Source organism: Haliaeetus albicilla, chromosome 9 (genome assembly GCF_947461875.1).
Source record: "Haliaeetus albicilla chromosome 9, bHalAlb1.1, whole genome shotgun sequence".
Classification (NCBI taxonomy): domain Eukaryota; kingdom Metazoa; phylum Chordata; class Aves; order Accipitriformes; family Accipitridae; genus Haliaeetus; species Haliaeetus albicilla.
The window spans coordinates 4,869,040-4,891,458 of NC_091491.1; the positions used below are offsets into that span (position 1 = coordinate 4,869,040).

Genomic DNA, 22,419 nt, shown 5'->3' on the forward strand with positions numbered 1-22,419 from the left:
GAGAAGTTGTCTAGTGGGAATCGTGTTAGAACCCCTTTCTCTGCAAGGCTGCCATAATGATTTCAAACCTCAGGAAGGACAAAATACACTTCTGAAAGTTGCATCGTAATACGCTGCAGTATTCTTAAACAGCAGCCTTGTTTCTCAATGAGGGTGGGTGCATAGCAGAGATGAGAAACAATATGCTTTTAATAGCACCTCAGGTCTGCAAAGCACCTTGACATTCTTGAATACGTGAGGCATCATATGTTTATAATTAAAGGAAAAACCTCATGCTAATGCTTGTGGATAACTGGCATTACGAGGGGTTTTACAAGGACGAGGTGAGCCTGCTTTCCTTTGGGGCAAACCGGCTAACAGCGTGGGCCGAGATTTCCGTGAGTTCCAGTTTTGTTCGCTCACGGGGCCCACCTCCCCTCCGCCCCCCCCAGCCGTCCCCCGTTACAGCTGGCAGACGGGGTCGATGCCAACAGCGGAGCCTTCTCCCCGGCCTCGCTGTTAACAGAGACCCGGGCCGGGCCCCCCCGCTCCCGCTGCGCGGCGCCGCGACACTGCGGCGCCCCCTGGCGGGCGCGGCGCAACAACGCTCGGTAGCGCATGGGGCGAGCCACGGCGGGCAGTGCGCGGCGGTCCCGGCGGGGCAGCGCGGCCGCCAGCTCCCCCGCGGGCGGGAGCCGCCGGGGGCGAGGGAAGAAGGCGGACGGATCCCCGGCCGGGCCGGGGGCGCAGGCAGAGCCCCCCGGCCCCGGCACCTTCAATCTGGGGGCGCAGAGCAGGCGCTGGGCCGCCTTCCAGGAGCGGCACCGGCTGAGCTGCGAGGAGGCGGCGCGGCTGCTGCTGGACGCCTAGTGAGTACGGGGCCGGGGCGGCTCTTCCCGCAGTTTCCAGGCTGAGCCACCCTGCCCGGCGGCTCCTTCCCCCCGTTAGATCATCGTCTTCTTGGCAGCATTTGCACAGCAGTAAACACGGGCTTCTGGAAAGCTGCAGAGAAGGGCGAGGGGGGAGGGTGTCCCCCACACGCACCACGGAGAAAGTGGCTTTTTATGCTAAAGCTTCCTGTGGTTTAGGGCTCTCCCATCAAAAATGCCCTTGGGGGCATCGTGCGGGATCAGCGAGGCTCAGCTTCTAAATCTCCACCCATTTCCTGTGCTCGCTCTTTCCAGAGCACAGCACATCATCACCGGGCTGTAATCAGTAACTGTCCGTGGGAGTGAAAATCTGAAATGAAAAGCTTTTTTCTTTGCATTTTGCGTTTGACCTAGCGTGGTGATTCTGCCCAGTTGCTATGGAGGCGTCCTAGGGGAGAGGGAGAAGCACAAGCTCAGAAATCCCTTGATCGTCAAGTTCCTCTGCAATTACAATACAAAATAAAATGAATTTCCAACATTGCATAGAATCCACTTGTCGCAGCTTTTCCCAGCTTTTAAATGGAGGAATATTAGTAGTGCTTGAGCAGTTGTGCGAAAATTGTGGGAAAATTCAGTTCCCAGAGGGTTGTCTTGTGATAATACCACTCGTTTCTATGTATGTGCACAGATAATGCTGTAGCCTGGGTCAGCATTTTGACCTGAACTGTGGCAGGGGAGCATATGTTTTGTATTGCATGCGGAGTGTACTTTACTTGAACTGTTGCTCTTCTTTCCTTTTCACCATTTTAATTAAATCAGAAAAGCAATTGCTGCAGAGGACAAAAGCCATTCTCTACCTCACTGTGGCACATTTTATTAAAATACATTTGAGTGGATACATATTCTGGTGTTCTGCAATTGCTCAAAGCAGAATTGAATAATGTAGTATATAGCTTTATTGTTTTCCTGGCCAAAAAAAAATCATCACAAAACCTCTCTGTTGTTTCTCTCTCCAGTGAATACAGAGGTTTGGTCAAACACACGGGAGGCTGTCACTGCGGAGCCATCCGCTTTGAGGTCTGGGCTTCAGCAGATCTGCATGTTTTTAACTGCAAGTGAGTTTTTTTTTTTTGTTCCTTATTCTCATAGATGAATGTAAGCTCGTATGCTCTTCCAATCAATACCTTAGAGCTAAAAGAAGATGACACAACTGCAGAACATCCTTTGAGCTGTTTCCATAGGGTATACCCCTAATTATGTCCTGATCCAGTATGGGAGCAGTGCTGCTTCTGATTTCAGGTGCTGCTTCTTTGGGTAGGACTTCAGGTCTCACACCCATACTCCTGCAGAAAGTGTCAGGAGAGATCTAATGAATACAGGTATTCAGCCGTCTGCTTTATGTTTCCTCTAAGTGCAGTGTGCTCAAAGCACATCCATCAATCCTTTTTTAACTTGGTCTTCTCAAGTGAACATTACCTGTCTGACCACATGTGCTTCAAACTACAACACTATCTGATTTCAGCAGTGATCCCCCTTTGCCTGCAACTAGTTTGCTTCTAGCTCATGGGTGAACTTCTGAACATTACTTTCTTGTTTGCAAGGTAATTAATGTTAGCAAAACTGGCAAAGTCTAGTTTGAAAGATTAAATGGATTTCTCAGGGCTAGAGTCTGTCCTTGCTATGTCTGTTGAGAGTTGTATATGTGAAGAAAAAATGGCATATAATATTTGGTGTAGGAAAATACCTTGTTGGTGTAGCTGTGTAGGGTCAGTCTGTTCCATGGGTGTGCTTCGCCAAACACTACTGATACCATGAGTCGACTTTTGCTGCTTACCTCTGTGATGCTAACCAGGAGCCATTTTAGCTGTCAGTGGGATTTCTGTTGTCAAGAGGTCCATGCTAGATCTGATTGCTGTCCTACAACTTGTTGGCTGCTTCTAGAAAGGTCTGCTTTTTCTTTTACAGTTGCAGCATTTGCACAAAGAAACAGAACAGACACTTCATTGTCCCAGCGTCGCGTTTCAAGTTGCTGAAGGTAGAGTAAGAATGTAAGAGTGTGGCCATGAACATGAGCAGTATAATTCAGTGTTATCCTCAAAGATGCAAGTGGCAGCCAGTTTTCTATCCTAAGTTTGTCTATGGCCGGTTGGGGGAAATGGCTGAGTTTTATGCCATCTGGTGTGGATGTATTAGTGCATCTTATTTAGTGAGCTGATGTTAGAGCTCTTGCAGTTCTCAGACTCGACTGTTATGGACACATGTATATACAAAGCACAGGGGTTCAGAAAAGGAGCATGAATGCAGAACTCTGCATCTCAAGTAAAGACATGAAGGCGGTATTTTAAATTTTACATTTCTTACCTACAGGCCCATAGAAAGTAATATACCTATTTACGTGGAAAACTTACATTGCTTTTCATTTGCTTAGGGTGCTGATAATTTGACAACATACACCTTCAACACACATCGTGCCCAGCACACATTCTGCAAGACCTGTGGCGTACAGAGCTTTTATACTCCTCGTTCTAATCCAGATGGTTATGGTAGGTAGAAAGAATAAGCTGTGGTAACCAAAGTTTACCACCAAGCAGACCTTGGATAAAGACTCCATTGGATGCTAACATGACAGCAGTGAGCAGCATGTGTCTTAAGAGTTTGTTCCTAAAGTGCTAAACATCTGGAACTGCAGTCTGAACCTGTAGCTCCTCCATAAGAAAGAGTCTTACCTATGATGTGTGGGCTTCTGCCTGTGACAGGTTTCTCATCTAGGCTCCTCAGCCTTACAGCAATAGCTGGACTGAGCATTTACCATTCCCTGAGATGCCCCATCCACAGAGTGGTGCAGGCATCTCCCACACTTTATCTATGAAAAGCAGGTTTCTATGTACTCTGTCTTTCTTCAGGAATAGCTCCCCACTGCCTGGATGATGGCACCGTGCAGACCATTGTCACAGAGGATATCAATGGCAAGGAATGGGAGAAGGCAGTGAAGGAACATAAGACCATCAGAGACATGTCAAAACCCTGACACAACCTTCCAGCAGCTGAACTTGGAGCACTGCTGTGGAACTGTAGTCTGGGCTTTCCTGGGTGAGGGTTGGCAAAATCAATCTCTACATTATTGTTATCTGTTCTCTGTTTCTTAAATAAATCTTTCTACGCTGCCTGTCCCACTCATTTGTGACTTTCAGTTTTCAAACTACCTCTGTTCCATAAACCACCCCAGGGCTGCTATTTTGGTACTTTGCCCTTAGCTGTGCTAAAGTTTAAATCACAATAAACAGAGCAAAGTATTAAAAAAAAAAAAAAAAATCTAATCTTTGCTTGTATGGATATTTCCTGTGTTTCAAGTCTGGCTTATAAAAATGTCCCATATAAGATAATCTCTTGCTTAGGACATAATACTAACTTACACTGTTTTTTCTCCATTGACTTCAATGAATTTACCATGGATTTTATGTTAAAGGGGATCTGAAAGAGCTTAGCAGGCTCAAGCTCAGTAAAGCCTAGGCTCAGGTTCAGTAAAGCACTGACACAGGTGCTTAGCTGTATGCAAGAGAGGGGCCACTGAAGTTATTCACGTGATTAAGTGCTGTTTTGCTTAAGCCTGGACTTAGGCATGGTCTGAAGGCTGACTAGGCATATGTTTAGGCACTGACTCATGGCCAGGGAACAGAGTTCAACACTGTCATACTCTTACAACAATGAGCACGTACTTCAGTACAACCAGGAACTCTTTGTTGTCTTCAGGAGGAGGATGTGCTTACAGCAACAGATCAGGATCTGGCAATTTGGGCTCTGATCTTAACTATGCAATGACTAGCTGTGTAGATGCAGGAAAGATGCCTCCTGTACATGTAAGCCCACATAAATGAGTGCAAAGGCCCACAGAAATGTTGAGTATTGCTGACTTTGCTCCACCGTGACCCCACAGAAACCCAAATCATTAGTAAAATCTCTGTATAGGCTAAGAAACGAAACCACTGAAAGCTGCTTCACTTACCTTTTAACATAAGGGAGAGGATCTTTAATTCTTGCACTTTTCTTTTACATAAGTGGAACAGCTTTTGAAACACCTCTTGCAATTTTTATCTCTGCATGTGTTCTATAAACACCTAATTACAGTCTGGGTCTCTTGCACCTCATTCTTACATCCTGTTGAGACTCTTGTGAGTTGATCTCGAACCCCATGTGCTGAAGCAAGAAGAAATGCTCATGTTTCATGAGGGATGCTCTGCGAAGGTAGAGCCTGCAACACAATATGTATGAAAGAAGCAGCAGTAGCAGCAAAGATCAGTGCAATTAGAGAAACTGGTGGGATTTCTGATGTTTTATTCATAAGCTTTGGCTTTTTAAAGTTCTGAATAAATAAGACAGGTCTTGTGGTTCTGGTTTTTATCTGTGGAGATAGCATGATCTTTGAAGTGTTACTCCTGATATCTGGATTTTAGAAAAGCACCAAGAGATAGTCACCAAGCAGTCCTCGCAGCTATATCCTCTTTGGGAAAAACAGTTTGTGCCGTATCTTCTCTAATGAAGAATGCTCCTGCATTTGACTCCTGATTAGGTTAATCGAAATTTCTTATCCTATTTAAGGTTCTACAGTGAGAAAATAGAGTAGCTGTTAAACCCTGTTCATCTCAATGTATCAGGCAATAAGATATTCAGGAGGAAGTTCATACAGCCCATTTTCCGTAGTCTGAAAGAATGCTAGACAAAGAGAATCCTGTCCTCTTGAGAATGTAAGTTTTCCTTAGTCCTGGGCCTGGCACATTTTTTTTTTTTCACTTATTCTTTTAGTCCTGAAGTTGTGAGCGATGTGTCTTTCACAGAATGCGGAGTGAATTGATCACCATATAACGCGAGAAAAGCATATAGATGTGGCGAAACCAGAGGAGCTGGCTGCGATGACACCGCATGGCTCTCTAGAAGGAAAAATAGTTGAGAAAGCATTACAAGAACGTTCTCAACCTAATGTGAGGGCAGTTTCCTAGGCCTCCTGTGCGGTTCACTGCCAATTTACAGAACAGCCTGTTTTCAGTGAGCAGGGAACAAGTAGTGGGAGGTAGAAGGCTGCCTACTCTATGGGGCCAAAGGGCAGGGAGAGGCCTGTCTGCCCCTATGTCGCTGGTGGTGTGCTGCCTAGTGTTCAGAGGGGTCCTGCTAGAAAGGACACTATCAGCTGCAGATTGGTGCTGTGACAGTTTCTTTGTCACATCTAACTCCTCCTCCCTATGTGATCTCACGCCTGGGTGTTCACATGCTGGGGAAGGAGAAACCTGATAGGTGTGCATCTGAGAATGCTTTGCCTGCTGTTTCCGATCATACATTGCCAGCTGAAACTTAATCTATTTATAGTGCACCAGCTTAGAAAGGTCAGATTTCAGAAACAAAAAACACAAGGGAATAACACCACCTTTATCAGAGCCGTTTCCATACATAACTATCTTTTAGCAGCCTCAAAAGCAGGAAAGTTATGTAATTTGTGGATTAACAGTACTGTTTGCCAGGCAAGTATTTTCATGCTGTGGAAGGGGAGCTCATCAGATTTGGATATAGGTAACTGTGGCCTAAATGTGTGAGATCTCATGCAGCAAAATAGTTCAAAAAATACACAGTAGAGAAGGGAACTCATAAAGAGCTTTGGATCACAACTTCACAAGCTGTCTCTATCTTTAGTTAGAGCTATGATCCAAGGACGTGGTTCCTGGCACGCAGTCATGCCATTCTTTCACAGGCCACTCTCATGTTCAGAATATTATGTTGGATCCAGCCTCCTTTGAAATACATCCTGCATCCTTGACACAGTGTAAAACTCAGTGCACTGTGACTACTTAAGATCTCTGAACTGCAAATCTGCTCAGCCCTGTCCTGCTATCCACACAGCACATGAAGCAACCGGTCTTGTTCATGTTTTACAAATCACTGAAGATCATTTATAAGTGATATTTGTAGTCCATGTATATAAATATTTATGAAGTTCTCTATCAATATGATGCTTCTAACTAAAGTCTTCACAACGATGATGAGCTATTCAAACAGGTTAAGCAGGTACCACCACACATCTCACCCTGGCTTGTTCAGTCTCCTCCTCTGTGAGGATGAAGAGTGCATCTCTGGGCAGGAGGCAGGAAACGGGTACATCCAGGACAGAGATGTACTTCCGGAAGAGATTTACTGATTCAAGCACGAGTACACAGCACCCTAGACAGAGAAAGAGAATAAATATTTCAAAACTACAGTATTCTTGTAAGGTGCCCAATTCTCCATGCTCAGCAGGTCTTTGCAGGCTGCCCTGTATTGCTGGCCATGGGGATCCTTTTTGTACAAAAAGGGGAGCAGCTTATACTCGTGCTTCCACCAGGATCTTTTTGTGCCCAGTGCGTGTCTATGACCATTTGTACTGGTTCTTGTTCTGTATGGGGTCTGTGGAAAGCAAAGCTAGCTCTGAATACAGAGGGTTTGGGGTTTTTTTTCTTATAATTTAAATTATTCCTACGTAATTAGACTCAAAGGAAAAAGCACAGATGGCTCTCTGAATGCTGGCACTATATCATATAATAGAAATTTAAAACAGCAGTCTCTGCTTCAGCTACAGAAAAATTTCCTCTTTCTACTCCAATTCTTAGCTACAGAAAAAATATTTACAAGATTCAGGAATGACTGTATCAAATATTAACTCAGGCAGGCAGTTACATTTTAACAGAGTTCCAGAATTCATTGCTCAGATGTAACATAGATAAAGGTTCTACTGGTGTGGAATTTTTTTTCTGTTTTAAAGAGCCCCTTGAGTTCAAAAGTTAATTTCTATTTTTATTACCATGGCTAAATTGTCTTCACTGATGAGCTCAGAGCTACTGATGGTCCCATTAAGAGCCTGTAGCTCTCAAGGGAGCTGCTTTGGGATTTCTTAGGGCTTGGAAGCTGCTGTGATTATGCTCCACACTTCAGACATTGTATTAAAGTTCCGCAGAAGAGGCCAAAGTCACAGTTTACACAGGTGGTCAGATACGCAATTAGATTTGCAATGAGATTTTCTTCAGTGTGCCCTTAAACAACGAAATTATACAAAGGAGACAAAGAACAATGCTGAATTGCTACAATGGCTGCCTAATGCACATTTTATTGTGTGAAGCCTGTGCTCACGTCTAATACTGCTTAAGCTGTTATGTTCGTTATATCCTGAACACAAAGCAAAGTGGTGGTGCTGAAATACCTCTTGGCCCTAAAATGTAAGCAGGACTTGTGTCCTTCTAAGGGAAAAGATTCTCCAGGACAGGGGCAGAAGCAAACGTCTTTTCCTAAAGGAGTAACTACACAAGGTGGGTTTCTGTGAGAGAGGTGATGATGCCTCTGCTAGGAGCCCTCTATGCAGATCTGCTAGCGCTCAGGAATCTCATCCCACAATGATCTGAACAGTCAACCTGCTGCTAACTTCCCTACTTTGGACATTTGGTAGATCCTTCAGTCTAGCCTCTACCAAGCATAAGATAGGAAAGCAAAACTTGTTGCTCTTATGGTGAATGAATTTCCTGGAGGCACAAGGCCCCACAAGTCTCCGAAGTAGAGCATGGTACTCAAAGATACCCCACCAACGCCACTCCTTCCCCAGTCAGGGGAGACACGCTGGATCCAGGAACAAAGAACATGCACAGGACGATCCTCCACAAATCCCCTCACAAGTGATTTGTGTCCCCTGCCTCTTCCCAGTGATGCTAACTCATTTCACTGCAAAGAAAGGTCTTGCTTTTATTCCAGCCAAAGCCTGCAATGGCAGGACATGGCAGCCCTGATGGACTCCCTCCAGCACATCTCCAGGATCTTTCAATTCCTTTCTTTCTTCTTTGTTCTTCAAGAGAAGGATGTACAATTTGTTCCAACTTTTCAATAGCCTTTTCCACTCTCAAAAGCGAAACTGGAAACTCTTTATTTCAGTATCACAGAGGGCTCCAGGACCATGCTCCCCTTCCAGTTCTCTTTCTGCATTGATCCTGGGACATGACTCCCCAGCAGGGTGGACAAAGCATTCAAAGGAGTTACTTTCTCCTGCTGTGGGCAGCAATGGGCTGGGTTAGAGGACTCAAGGGAAATCACTGGCACTTCCATCCAGACAAACGCTAACACGAGTCTGTGCTGTGCCAGGAACCGGAGGCAAAGCCCTCCTGAATCTCATAGACATTTGCTGCAGGCCCAGCCTGCCAGGAGCTGCCGGGAGATGGCGGTGTCCACCAGCTGCGGAGGGAGCAGGGACCCACAGCCAGTTTCCCTGCCGGCAGTGCCTTGCCCAGGTTGCCCAGGTTAGGATCACCTTCGGCACCCCTCTGCCCTGAAGGCCCTGCTGTCTTAACTATGTCAGTACCGTTTCCCTAATCCCATCCTACTGCAGCCTCAGCCATCCAACCCTTGCAAGGTCATCGCGCCCATCCCTGCAGAGCAGCAGCTGTGCAACACCATCTGGAAGGACTGATGGCTCTGCCAAGCTCTCTGCAGCGAGACCCTTGGACGTGCAGGAATGCAGGCAGCCGTGTGACCAGCATGGCCTGTGCCACTTCCCGTCTGAGACCCTGTCTTTCTTATGGTCCACCTTGACAAGTGACAGACAGAGCAGTTGCTGTTTAGCTTGCTTTAAGGTTTCAGCTTGTTATTACACGGGATGCTCTGCAGCGACAAGTGTTCCAGTTGCATACAGAAGTGCCCTGACAGTCCTTTTAGTCCCACTAAAGACATTTCTTGTTTCCCAGTAGCAAACTTGGAAGCAACTTGTGATGTGCCATGAGTTGGGGAACACTCTTCCCCCGCTACTCTGCAGAGATCCTCTGGGCTGCTCAGCAGGCCCAATCTGTTGGTGGGTAGTTTCAGAAAAAAGAATTAGTACGCTGCTGCACCATGGCACAGTAGAGGAAAGGAACAGATATGGATCCCCTTGCTCTTGTAGTCAGCATTCCCACTAGCCACCTGTTTGCTTTTCAGTGCTTACAGGGGAGGACAAGGCTAGAGCAAACATGGGACAATGGGTCTTTCCTTTCCTGGATGGTTGTTAATGGACCCTGGCAATGCCACATGAATTCCTACTTGCAATGATGGGAAGAGAGGCCTGGAGTAGGGTTACCCACCACCAATCTGTGAAGCGTGGGCTGCTCTATTAACAAAATGTGCTCTCCCTTTTCTCAATTTTTTTCCCTAAGAAATATTAATTCATGCAGCAATTATGCCCTTTTGTTCCCCAAAGCTCAGCAATAAGGGCTCAAAACAACAGCAAATGATTTCAGTATTGATCAGTCTGACCTCCTGGGCCCCCAATGGTCACATCAGGCAAAGCAATGGCATTCAAGCCTCACAAAATGAAGGGCACTATAAGAGTCTTCTGTGTTAGTGATGTGACAAGGATCTCCACGTGCTGACAGCAAAGGCTTCTCCACATGGGAATGTGAGATGAAATGAAGCAGGGAAGGAATGTACAGTTCGGGGAGAGATGGAAACGGGTTCAGAGAAACAGGCTGCTCCCTGCCAAGAAGGGTAAGAGAAGTGCTGCCATTGATGAGTCTACTGCTGTGACACCAGCAGGTGAAGCTTTTCAGAGCCTGTTGTGACTGTGACCTGGGCAGGATGGGATTAACAGTGTAATACAACCTCTCTAGGTTGGCAGAAAGGGCAAGATCAATATAGCTAGTGGATTAGGCCTAGAATAGAAGTGCATGAAGCCTGCAGCCTGTTTGGCTTGGCTTCTACTTCCAAATCACTTATGCAGCAAGTGTGCCTAGAATGAGAAGACTATAGGCAGATCTATGCGTGCTAAAGGCTTGCACTGCTCCTGACAGATGTTAGAACACCAATTCTTTCAGAATACCGCTGGTTATAGGTGGATGGGGCCAGCAGTAGGGGTGGATGCATATCCAGCCGCTGTCTTGGCTTCTTGAAACAAGCCTATGTGCCTGTGCCTGGGCTGGAGAACTTGATTACAGATTATAAAAAGCCTGTTGTATTTATGCTGGCTAAAGGCATTAGAAAGCAAAGCAGGATATTTAGGGTGCTCATTTGCATACCACTGAGGCAATGCAAGGCTTAGCTGGGTTTTGCATTTGCAGAGAGATTTTCTGTGGATTCCCTGATCACATGGGCTTACACAGGTTCACCCAGAAATAGTTCTCTCTTACCAACAGGAGAGCAGCACATTTCCATGGCCTGAACATGCCTTTCAGCTCTATCCAGACAGCCTCAATCCCAGCATCACTCTTTTTTCATTAAGCCCCTCTGATGCACAGCCCTGCACGCCTGCCAGATCAAATTATAAATACTGGGAATTTCAATGAGACTGGAACTATATTTGGAAAGGCTTAGCGTAAGCAGCAGCATGGGAGCTCCCTGTTCCTTTGGTGTTTGTAGGTCATGTCAGATGTGATGTAATCAGAGCAGCAAGGCTTTCACATAGCTTCAGGAGTCTCTTGATGCTGCTAGAGAAATGGAAATGTTGTCTGTACATGGTCTGTTTCAAACCTGAACCAATTTGAGGCACAGCCCATATTCAGGGCCACAGTTTATCTAACAAACCTGCATGAACAGCACATGAAGGTTGTTCAGTCTAGATAAGGCCTGACATCTAGCAGTGACATCTAACCACTGCAGTTCCTTGTTCTTTCTCTGCACTGCACACAGAGAGCTCTTTGCTGCATCCCAAAGCTGAACAAAGATGAGGTCCTAGGAAGAAGTTGGCATTAATACTGCTCTTGAAGAGACTAGAGTCAGAACTCAGTAAAAGGGCATTCTGCCATCTTGGCTCATGCTGTCTCCATCAGATCTTGGTCTGCAACTTGCTGCTAGCAGGTAATTAAAACTGATTTGCTGTGACACATTCAAATCCTACAATTATTCGGGAATTAGCATTAAAGAAATACAGTCTGGATGGCTGCTGAGGGAGCAGGAGGTTGACTGGGTGGGCCTGGTTAAGCCATCTTCCTATGCTCTGTCCAAACAGCTGACAGCTTTGTGCTTAAACTAGTTCCACAAATTTGTCCCCGAGTCAGGCACTGTTTGCTAGAGATAAGGGCTGCAGATCTACTCTGGGACAGCAGCTAGAAAAGGGGGTCAAGAGCAACCTGCTTCTGTACTTTGCTTCTTTCTTTTCCCTACTTGTACAGAGAGTTTCTCAGAGACACTTGCTTGTTTACAGGTGAAAGAAGCCACTCCAACATTCCAACAATTTGTTGTGCCAGTGCAGATTTCAGATACCTTTCTCATACTGACTACATTTTGACGGAAGCTTAGCTTGGTACATGCAATCATTTCTGGTTGAGCTGGTAATAGTTTCTGAGGCCCTTGTCACAAAAAAAAACCCCAACCCAAAACCCACAACCAAAAAACCCCCAACAAACCAGCTTACAAGTAAGATGTGACCAAAAACTCGGGGACTCAGCTGAGAGACTTGGAAATAGCACTCATATTCACACAAGACAGAAAGAGGCATAGGCCAGACACTGAACCACGCCACTGAGACAGGACAACCCCAAAGGACAGAAAAGTGACTGCAGAGAAGCCTGAGCTGGTAAAAAACTGCGGGAAGATAAAAGGGCAAGGAAGAGTTCAGCTGCGGGTTTCATTTGCATTGCAAATAGAGGCGAGTTAGGCAGATGAAACCCTGGACAGAACATCAATGTAAACGATTGCCTAATACCTGCAGGGTCATAGATGCATAATGTGACATACCTTCAGGTAACTTCTGCTCTGAATGCAGGTACCTGTGAAGGAAGAGATACATAGAGGTAAACACTCAATTAAGTTATTAAAATCCTGATTTTACAGGTATGAACTCTGTACACTAAATCAACCTTTTTTTCTTAATACACACACACATTTACAATGGCTAATCTTATAAGAAAGTTCAGGAGCTGACACTGGATGCACACATCAGGCATTGGTAAGTCTCATTCTCCACACAATTCTGCCATTACTTTCCTCATCCTGGCTGCTGGGACACAGCACAGATAAGCTCCATAAATCCACCTCGCTCTCAAACTTCTCATGTTGCACTAAGGAAAACTGCAAGAAGCTGCCAAAGGCTATTCAATTCTGAGAGCGGTGGCTCCTTAAAGCCTTGTGTCTGCTGACCAGGGACATTGCCTCAGTGGCAGCTCCTTTCTTTCTAACCCATGAGACATCTGAGAAGCTGCTCTGACTTTTTGCTCACGAAGACTGTGATCCCTTCATGACTTTGTTCTGGGAAGTCTCTGTAGCAAAAATACATCCCTTGGAAACAGAATGAGGGGACCAGCCAGCGCAGGAGATGTGAACAGTCATGGTACTTCCATCAAGAAGTGTAAGCAAATGATCCTGATATGGTGAAGGCATCAGAGGGTATTAGCTTCAATTCCTTTTTAATTCTCTTGTTTTTTCTGCTCTAGCCTGTGGTTCATGGCTTCAGAGCACTTATGCTCACACCACCATTTTCATCACCTCCAGATTTGGCCCATCACAGGGATGGGAGGAAGCAGGTCTCCAGCAGATGGCACTCAGAGCTGTCCCACACCCAGGCTTGCTCTTCCATAAGAAAAAAAATATATCTAAACAATGGAACATTTGCCAAAAGGAGAAAGGAAATAAAAAAAAAAGTTATTTAACCCTGTGTAATATTTAAAGCGATTGCTATCATCTTATAGTGGTGTATTTAACGAAGGACAACGTGACAGTTCATGTGTAAATCAACCAGGATAAAACATACATTATATGTAAACTGTTATGTTTCTCCAGTCACTTTCAAACTAGGATTATCTCTGGCTATTGGTTAAGTTCAAGGAAAAGGATTAGCTACACAGGCGTAGACAAAATAGGAAGCACGCAGTAATGAATACCCAAAGCAATTCAAAGCAAAAGTCAAGCCAGAAATGCAGGTCATGGCAGAACTCAAACAGCAATCAGAAGACATATGCCTTAAATAGATTCTCCTGCCAACAGTCTCCTCTTCTCCAGAGCCAAAGATCTGTAAGCAGTACCATTTTCTACTAAACAATGGCCTTGTAATATTGAATTGGCCACCTTCTACCCCACTACTCAAGTCCTACTGTTCTGACAAAGATTGTTAAATGTTGCCTTGTAAACATTACCAGCAATTTTTCGGCAGGGGGATGTGGTGGGGGTGGAGGTTTAAGTATCTCCATTATATCTGCCTTGCTCTTCTGCCAGAGGTTTCTTCCCCCACAAGTAGAATTTGGCCACCCAAAGAAGTGATTCAGCACTTGCTAAAGCTAGCAGGGTGGGAACTTTTTAAAACAGGCTCAGAGAGATAAAGCAGTGAGTGGTTGTGAAATTTGGCTAGCTATTCGAAGTCCTAGTGTCTGTTCTGGGTGTGCTGCTCTACCATGGAGGGACCTTCAAAGTGCTAACTGACAGCAAATTAAAGGATGTGAAGAGCTGCTCCAAAAGTGAACTAATAATAACCATTCCCAGCCACTAGAAACAGAAGCAAGGAGAGATTGAGTTCACACGGAAATGTTTCAGCAGGAGCAGAAAGCATCTTCAGCAGGGAAGGAAAGTTTGATTCAGCATCAAATTAAGGAGTTTGTGCTTATATAAAGGTTCAGGGAGACACAAACTGTATTTTGGTTACTGAAGGGTCCTCAAGGCTGCTGCCAGGCAGACCTGACACTGATCTGGAAGAACAGGCATGAAGAAACTGATTCTCCCCTCATCCTTTTTGTCCTGAGCCAAATGCTTCAGTACTCAGCAAGGCTCAGTGCAGAGCTATGGGAATGGGCTCCACCCAGCTGTAATGCTGCAGAGGAATTGCAGCTTTGCTGGTTTGTATTTCTCAGGCAAGACATGGCAATGAACTGTGGTTGCAGAGAGAGAAACACAAAACTCTACCTCCTGCACACGTTCACAAAACTAGCCAATCCTCTCCCAAATCAATCTTCTCACTCCCATCTCCACCCTGCTGGAGCTGTCTCTGTGGGACACTTCCAAGTAGGGGAGAGGTTGCAGCTCTCTGTTGTTGCCATTTTGGGAATGTTGTTTTATAGATTGGATGTGCTGCGGTTTGGGTGAAATGAAAGAGTTTGGCATAAAATCTCAAAAAATCAAACACAAACAGGCTCTTTTTCAGGAGCTTTTTCCATGTGTTTTTTTCCGGAGCAACTTTTTATAAATTCTTTTTAAACATAAAGTGATCTGAGGTGGCTTGTTCCCACCCACCAAGTGCTAGAGGCCAGCTGATTACAGGGCATCTCTCATGCACCCTCTTTATTATGCCTGTGGTAGGTTCAGATCCATGTTTGAAGGAAAGTGAGACCCTCTGCAATGAAGAACTTCAAAACACTGAGACGTCTGAAGGCACCCACCATTTCTGCACTGCAAGGACTTGGCACTGGCTCCTCCCTCAAGGACCAGCTGCATTGAAAGCTATTGCTGTCTGTAGCTATCAGCTACATCTGCTCAGCAGAAAAACTGAAATGGTCCAACGACTCTCACCCTGCAAACTGCAGGACTGAGATAGCTGTCAAATTCCCTGTCTTTATTCAGTCATCCTCAAGGAAAGATGTCAGCAAAGTGAGTGGGCTAGCTCCTAAGAGGCACCAACCACTGATACCTCCCCATGATGGCAAGAAGGAACAAGTCAAGATGGGGCTGAAACCTCAGTCTTGGGGAACACAGAACTCCTCCGGGACAGAAGCAGGACTGACACCCTGGTGGGTGGATTACAGTTTTGGTGATGTTCTGTTTGATGATAAATTGTTCACTGAAATCAATGACTTCACTCTCCAAATAGTCTCCCATGCCAAAGGCAAAACCCTTCACTGAACTGACGGCGCTGGCTGCTGTAGAGCACTGGGGAAATACAATTTTGAAGAGCATGGCAAAGAATGGATGTCTTAAAGATGCATTGGGGCTCCATTTAGGATCCTAACCTCTAATCTGCCCAATTAATCTGATGAAACAGATGTGAAGGAGGAAGAACAGCCAGTCTCCTAGGAATCACAAAGACATTAGAAGGATATACTTGCCAGATGTTGAATGTTTGCTATCTGGAACGCCTCTTCCCTCCCTAACCAGACTTTCTGGCTCCATTTCCATGCACCCTGAACTACACCATGTAGCAACATGCAGTTTGTAAAACACTATTCAGGCACTCTGTACTCACGCATATTGCAGTGGCAAAAGATGCTTCTGCCAGTCAGAAAAAAAGGTGTTGATGCAGACATCTTCCAGTTGACAGAGCGGCTCTGTGCTTTGGTCCCTGCACTGTCTGGGAGAAGAATGTGCAGTGTCACTGCTCCACTCATGCTGCTAGCAGCCTAGTGACGCTGGGAAGGACATGCCTTGAGGCTGTTTTCTTTGGAAAAAAACCCTTCTTTAGGGGGGAATCCTTGTAATGCTGGTGCCCTGTGCTCAACTTTATCCTAACAGCTCTCAACAGTATCATGGAAGGGCACTGGGATGAATGAACTTAGTCAAATTAAGGAAAGAGGGAGCAGGGTAAAGGAATGAGATAAAATCTAGGACAACATACCCAGCTATGGGATATACGCCAGGCATGGGGCAGAGTCCTCTGAGGGGAAGGGACAGAGTCCCAAAGGGTAACCAGAGGACGACAATTCCATCTTGACCTCATGGGGGCAGCCTGGGTGCAATCACAGCCACCACTCCTAAGTTCCCCTGGGACATTTAGGACCAGTAAAACAAAACACCAGAAATGAGCTGGACTGTGAAAGGACAGGCTGAAACACAAGATGCTGGAACCTGTTATTTCTTCAACACTCTTCTTTACTTTGCAGGGAACCTAGAACTCCAGCAAGGGCTAAACAATCCCAAACAAACACATCAATGACACAGGAAATCTTTTTCCAAGACGGAGCAAATGATAACCAGTTTTGAAAAGAGGATTTTCTGGGAAAAGGCAAGGGAAATACAAAACAGCACCTTCTTTTAAAAACATAAATGAGATGCCACTCATTTGAAATGAACGGGCTACAGCTGCTGAAAGGAGCGAGAGATCAGAGTCCCATTCTAGCCCATCAAATAAAAATGGTAGATGGGATACCATTCACTATCATCAGGCTAATCACCCAAAAACCAGCCTCCTCCCTGCTCAAAACATCCTTAAAGACCTGGCCTTGGAAACTCAATACAAGCAGAACTGTGCTTTGTTGGGATGTAATGCAGTTGATGGCTTTTGAGAACTGTACCCACTGAGTCTGTGGGATTTGGCTGGACAATGCATTGTTCATTGTTTCAATATACTTATTTGAAACTGGCATTTAATCAATCCTTCTCTTTCAGGGAGCCTCAGTGCAACCCTTCTGCACAATGCTATGTCCCACGGCATTCATAAATGGGGCATTCAATAGTCAGGCTGTGACACGTAAGTGCAACAAGGCATCGGTGGCACTCAAGCTGCATCATAATCAACTCAAGAGTGATAAAGCACTAAGCTCCCAAATATTACCACTGCACAGTCTCATTTACAACCTACCACTGAGTTGGCAAATGTTTCATCTTGCAGGACTGAGAGGTGTTTTTCCAAACGGAATTGACGAGAATAGGCTCTGCTAATGATTCTTTGATGTAGCTTTTTATATGGCATCATTGATATAAGTTTTATGGATGCAGTTGCTATAACAACATAATGCACAGTGGTTAAATATAGCAGCTCCTATTTTCCACTCAGTTTGCTCTGCCCTAAGCAGACAAGGAGTATTCTTTTCTGTTCTAGCTGGGATGAAATGGATTTGATAGTTCACTGAAGAAAAAAAGTGGTACAGTCCTTCCTCCTCCTCACAAACACCACTCCTCTCCACCCTAAGCAAGCCAGCAAACAACAAAACCAACAGCCCCCCATTTGCTAGGTTACTGGGCAGGAGGGCTTGTTTAAAATCAAAATGCACAATGACTCATGCAAAACTAAACCACCTCAATATTACATGTGATCTCAGTGCAAACACTGTCTTTTCAAAGTGCAGGAAAGAGAGGTTCTCAAATATTCCTGTCACGTATTATTTACCGTGCTTATTACCGTAGTGCCTAGTGACTGGCCAAATGCTGAGAGGGGAGTAAAGTGACCTTGATGTTACTCAAGACCTGCTCTTGTGGATGCATGTAAAGGATCCAGCCTCTCTTGGCCACATGGAAAGCTCCTATTTTGGGGGATAAGAGAGAATGATGTTGCCAAATCAAGGTGACAGGGAAAGAAGCAGAGCTACAGAGGATTGCTTCCAATTCTCCCTTCTTTGCTACAGTGGGATTTTCTTGGTTTTGGGTTGGGTTTTTTTTTCCGTCTGGAAGCCAGAACTGAAATACTCCCAGGGGAGACTGAAATCAAATAGCAATTTGTGCTCCTCTCCCATCCTGTTTTTTCTTATTTTTCCCTTTCAGAAGAATAAATCCACCCTCAAACCTTGGCATTTCACAGTTCCTCCCAGATCTGAAGCCTAGACACATAGCAGCAGCTGGACTCTCTGCAAGCTGTCAGGAGGAAGGCTGCTGCAAGGGGAAGGGCACATTTCTTCTGAATAGTTCCTGCTCGTTTGAACATAACCTCTGTTCCAGACACTAGAAAGAATATTTATGCCCTTAGCAGATAATACTGAGCATCTGCTCAGCTATGACCATTTCCTGAACTGTTTTGTTCCTTGAAGCTGTTCAAGAATTTGCACCTCCTGAAGTAAGGAGTTGTGGGATGGGTCACACAGCCTGTTCTACCCCTGTTCTTGCAGAAAGTAATCTCTTAGGTAGTGGGCACAAGTCCATCTCCCACAGACCAGGAGCATCCAAAAGAGCTGAGGATCACTGCACCAGCCCTCTCCTTCACCCTTTCTGCTTACAGCCACAGTGGAGGCAGAACCCTGCAGACCTTGTTTAAAGATGGTTAATAAATACATTGCACATGATACCTGGAGGGGAGAGTTCATTTACCTTTTTCTTGCCATGTAGCACTGTGGCCCCAGGGGCAGCAACCGCTGCTTTGCAAAGCCCTGCTGGCAGGGAGGTACGTGAGAAGCCTCAGCATATGCTCCCAGTGCTGCCTGTACTAGCCAATATGTGAGAACTCATCAGGGCACTGAAAATCAGGAGTGATACAGTCACGCTCTACTTCCCCCATGACACAAACTGAAAAATAATGAGGGCAAGCAAGCCACTAAAAGATAAACTTAACCTTTCAGTGGCCACAGCACCATTCTTGCCACACGCACATGACTGGGCCACCATGCTTATTTCTGCTGATTCAGGACTGGGAGAGAGACAAGACACAAACCAGCCCTGAGTTATGAGATCTGCTTATACTCTGGTGTCCCTATCAGCATGTATCTCATCAGCCCATGACAATGTTCTGCTGTAGGCTAAGGACTAATGCAAAGGTCTGAGTTCAAGGGACTTGCAGATGATGAATACTTCCTAGTAACATACTCTGAGACGAGAAGAGGGTTAACATCCCCACTGCACACACAGGAAATCTAAAGCACAAAGTGGGAAAGTGATTTCTGCACAGTCACAAAGTGAGACAACAGTAGAGCTGGGATCAAAACTGAGAGTTTTCCTTAACTTTCTCATACATAATTCAGCTGCTAGCTTGTTTAACCTGTATCTCTTCAGAATGTAGGGGGACACCTAACAATCTGCCCTCCATTCCTATTTGCAGGCCATACAGCAACTGACTGAGCAAACAGAGGTCCAGGCAGCTGGAAGCTCTCTAGTCCCTCTGTGCCAATGGTGTGAGCATCGGTCATCAAGCTCTGTTCCTCACTCACTCCTCAAATAACACTGTGCTGGAAAGCATCTCTTCAAATAGCCTAAACAAACACACTGTTTGCTTAACTCCACCTCCTTTCCTTCTCTTTGGCTATTTCAGAAGTTGCTGGGAAAAGCCATGATCCCCTCTAACACCGAATTCCAGCCATCAGATAGCATCAAAGACTTTCAGCATCTTCCCAGAGGAGCTCAGAAGGTCACAGTACGGGTTCTGTGGCACTGCAGCTTTCTCTAGGCAAGTGAGAAAGGCAAATCACTGTGATGTTGTTAGCAAAGAGAGCCAGACAGTTATTTGAATTGCACAGATGATTCAGAAAACAAACGGGTGCTAAAAATACAAGATATACTTGCAAAGAGTTCTTCTCATGCCTGGGAAAGGCAGGGGCAGCTCTGGAGGAGATCTTTCTAGGACACAATGAGGTCTGAACGAGCAGAGGGTTAAAATAAAATACAGTAGCTGTCTTGCCAGCAAAAATTGGGTGATTTTAATATAAGGGATTTTTGTCTAGCAACCTTCCCACATCATAGCACAGAGACAGAGGTTCTCAGAATGTAAAGAGTAAAGTGGTGAAGGAACGAATTGACTAAGGAAGACTGGTAAATAGGGACAGCTCCAGTGAAAGAGCAATGTCCTTGTGTCAGAGAGGTAAATTCAGGTACCTGGACAGGATGACAACATCCTCTGGAACAATGGTGCAGAACTTTCCAAAATCCAACTACCACCAGCTCAGGCATCAGCTATTCACAGTCTCCTCAAACCAGAAGTGCAAAGTGATCTGTGGCATATTTCAGTGGGATCAAGGACAGGAAGAGCAAAGAGGGTCCACTGAAAGGGAGACTGGCAAAGCACCAGCAGATGGAATAATAAAGGATGCTGTAGGTCATTTACAGAGCTGTAAGAGTTTCTCCAAACACTATCATGTCCCACAGCCTGGCACTCAGTTATATCACTGAAGTTACCACTGCTTTTGGGTCTAGCTACTAGTTTTCTGCCTACACTCAAACACCATATTCACTCTGTAACAGTACAGTGAGGCATTCAATGAAGCGTGCAGAACACTGTACCTTAAAGCAGTGTAAAGAGAAATGTGGTTAGCATGACCACTCACTCCTCCTGCATCAAAGGTTACCACCTGCAATAAAACCACAGAACAATTAATCGTTTTGAAGAAGGAGACTGGGCAGTTACCAGCTTTGACATTCTAACACAGCACTGTCCCAGCCCATTGCATCTAGAGAGTTGTTTTTGTGTTGCACAATGAGACCTTGTGTGTGAACTCCTGCTACAGAAACACAACTAAACAAACACACTCTGGAGCTAGAGGACTAGACAGACTAACAGCTCGAAAAACAGAAAGATGACAAATACCATGTTCCCACTGGCAGGATGCACTTGTTACTTACTAGGGGGCCAAAAGGTTACTTTCAGAGTGATCTGTTGCAAACTTGTTCCAAGAGGTCCAGCTCTATGAATCACTCTCTCCTGGATTTGAGAACATACTAGAATGCCTGCAGATTACAGTGTGAAACTATAGTTTGTTGTACTGTGAATCAGGACATATTGCTTTAACAAGAGCAACACAATCATGTACCACTGTCCTGATTGTAACGAGGCTTTATCACAGAATAACATAGTGATAAAATAATCTGATATGAGAATAAGCCTTTTAAAGAATCAGCTGACTGCACTTTTTGTACAACCAAGTCAGGCTTTTCGCTGAATGAGAAGATCATATTGTTTATTGCTTCTCTGCAGGGAGAAATGGGAACTTCATAATGCAGAAGTAATGTGTGAACACAGCACTAACATGTCACCATCCAAAGCACAGAATCCTTGGCTCCCTGCCCTCAAACCTACAAATAATTTGTCGGGTGAAGCATCCACCCCAAGGACTCACTCTGCTCAGTACTGTGAAGTGGGTACTTAAAGGGTCCTGCTTCCACTCTAGGAGACAAACTGGCAGCGCAGTGTAGAGCAGACAGGGTATGTGTGCTGGTAGGCTTTCTAGATGGTGAAAGTGACAGTCCTTGGACAGCCTAAAGTTAGGTTTTGCTCTGGGAGAAGCCAGGCAGCAGAGCTCTCCACAGCTCCCTTCTCTATGACCAGGAAGAAATCAAAAGCTCCCCACATTTCAATCAATGTCTGCTTCCTTGCCAGCTTGTTCTCTCTTCAGGGAAGGAAATGCTACTGCCTGGCTTACTCACCACAGCTCCCTTCTCAAAATCTATTTTATATGCAGGGCCTGAAGTACTGGGTTAAAGATCAAGGGAAGATCAAAAGCCGCCCTGCCTGTCCTGCAACTTGCTACTCCACCCTCCAACAGGAGAGGCCCTCTCAAACACAGGGGATATTGTGTAAAGAGGGAGAGGAAACACAAAAAGAAATACTTCAAAAACCACAAACTCCAGACAAGCCTGCTTATAAACCCACCCACCCAGTACAAGTCCACAGTTAGACTTCCCACTTTGCCCAGTGGCTGTAATAATGCTGCCACCAAGCAGCAGGGTTATTCATTACTGGCAGGAACTGGTGGGACCCAATTTAGTTTTGTTCAGTTACAAAGAAGCATTTTCTGGTCAACCCCTATTTTATAAGGAGAAAAATTATGTCTTGGCTTTGGCTGCTTTTGCTGTACATCAGTATTACCTGAGAGGCTCTCTGCAGGGTCTGCATGGTGTGGCATGGTGCTAAGCCCTCTCTAACGATATCAGCTTTTTGAGTAGCTCATCTGGGAAAGACATTATTAAATTCTGTACAGCTCAGGGAATGAGCATAGCACCCTGTATTTTATAGATAAGAAAAAACACGCTCTGAAGTCACTCCTACCTAGAGTGGCAC

At 45.2% G+C, this 22,419-nt stretch overlaps 2 protein-coding genes across 5 annotated transcripts in view; one reads left to right on the plus strand and one right to left on the minus strand.

The window, feature by feature from the left end:
* The first annotated feature begins 567 nt into the window (after positions 1-567).
* Positions 568-4,021, plus strand: CENPV (centromere protein V). The gene is made up of 5 exons (XM_069791118.1): positions 568-848; positions 1,865-1,963; positions 2,814-2,883; positions 3,277-3,391; positions 3,752-4,021. Exons 1-5 carry the CDS (start codon positions 598-600, stop codon positions 3,874-3,876), a joined length of 660 nt encoding a protein of 219 aa, XP_069647219.1. The 5' UTR covers positions 568-597; the 3' UTR covers positions 3,877-4,021.
* A 1,142-nt stretch (positions 4,022-5,163) lies between these two features.
* PIGL (phosphatidylinositol glycan anchor biosynthesis class L) overlaps positions 5,164-22,419 on the minus strand; it is a 62,376-nt gene continuing 45,120 nt past the window's right edge. Inside the window, exons 4-8 of one of the 4 annotated variants that reach the window (XM_069791117.1) lie at positions 20,646-20,713; positions 15,976-16,080; positions 12,549-12,580; positions 6,919-7,052; positions 5,164-5,773 (exon numbers count right to left, since the gene is read on the minus strand). In XM_069791117.1, the coding sequence (XP_069647218.1) occupies positions 5,675-5,773; positions 6,919-7,052; positions 12,549-12,580; positions 15,976-16,080; positions 20,646-20,713 (438 nt within the window). In that variant the 3' untranslated portion in view covers positions 5,164-5,674. Of the gene's footprint in view, positions 5,774-6,918; positions 7,053-12,548; positions 12,581-13,114; positions 13,403-15,975; positions 16,081-20,645; positions 20,714-22,419 lie in introns of those variants that run through there. The other 3 variants (XR_011326059.1, XM_069791116.1, XM_069791115.1) reach the window with 3 other exon arrangements.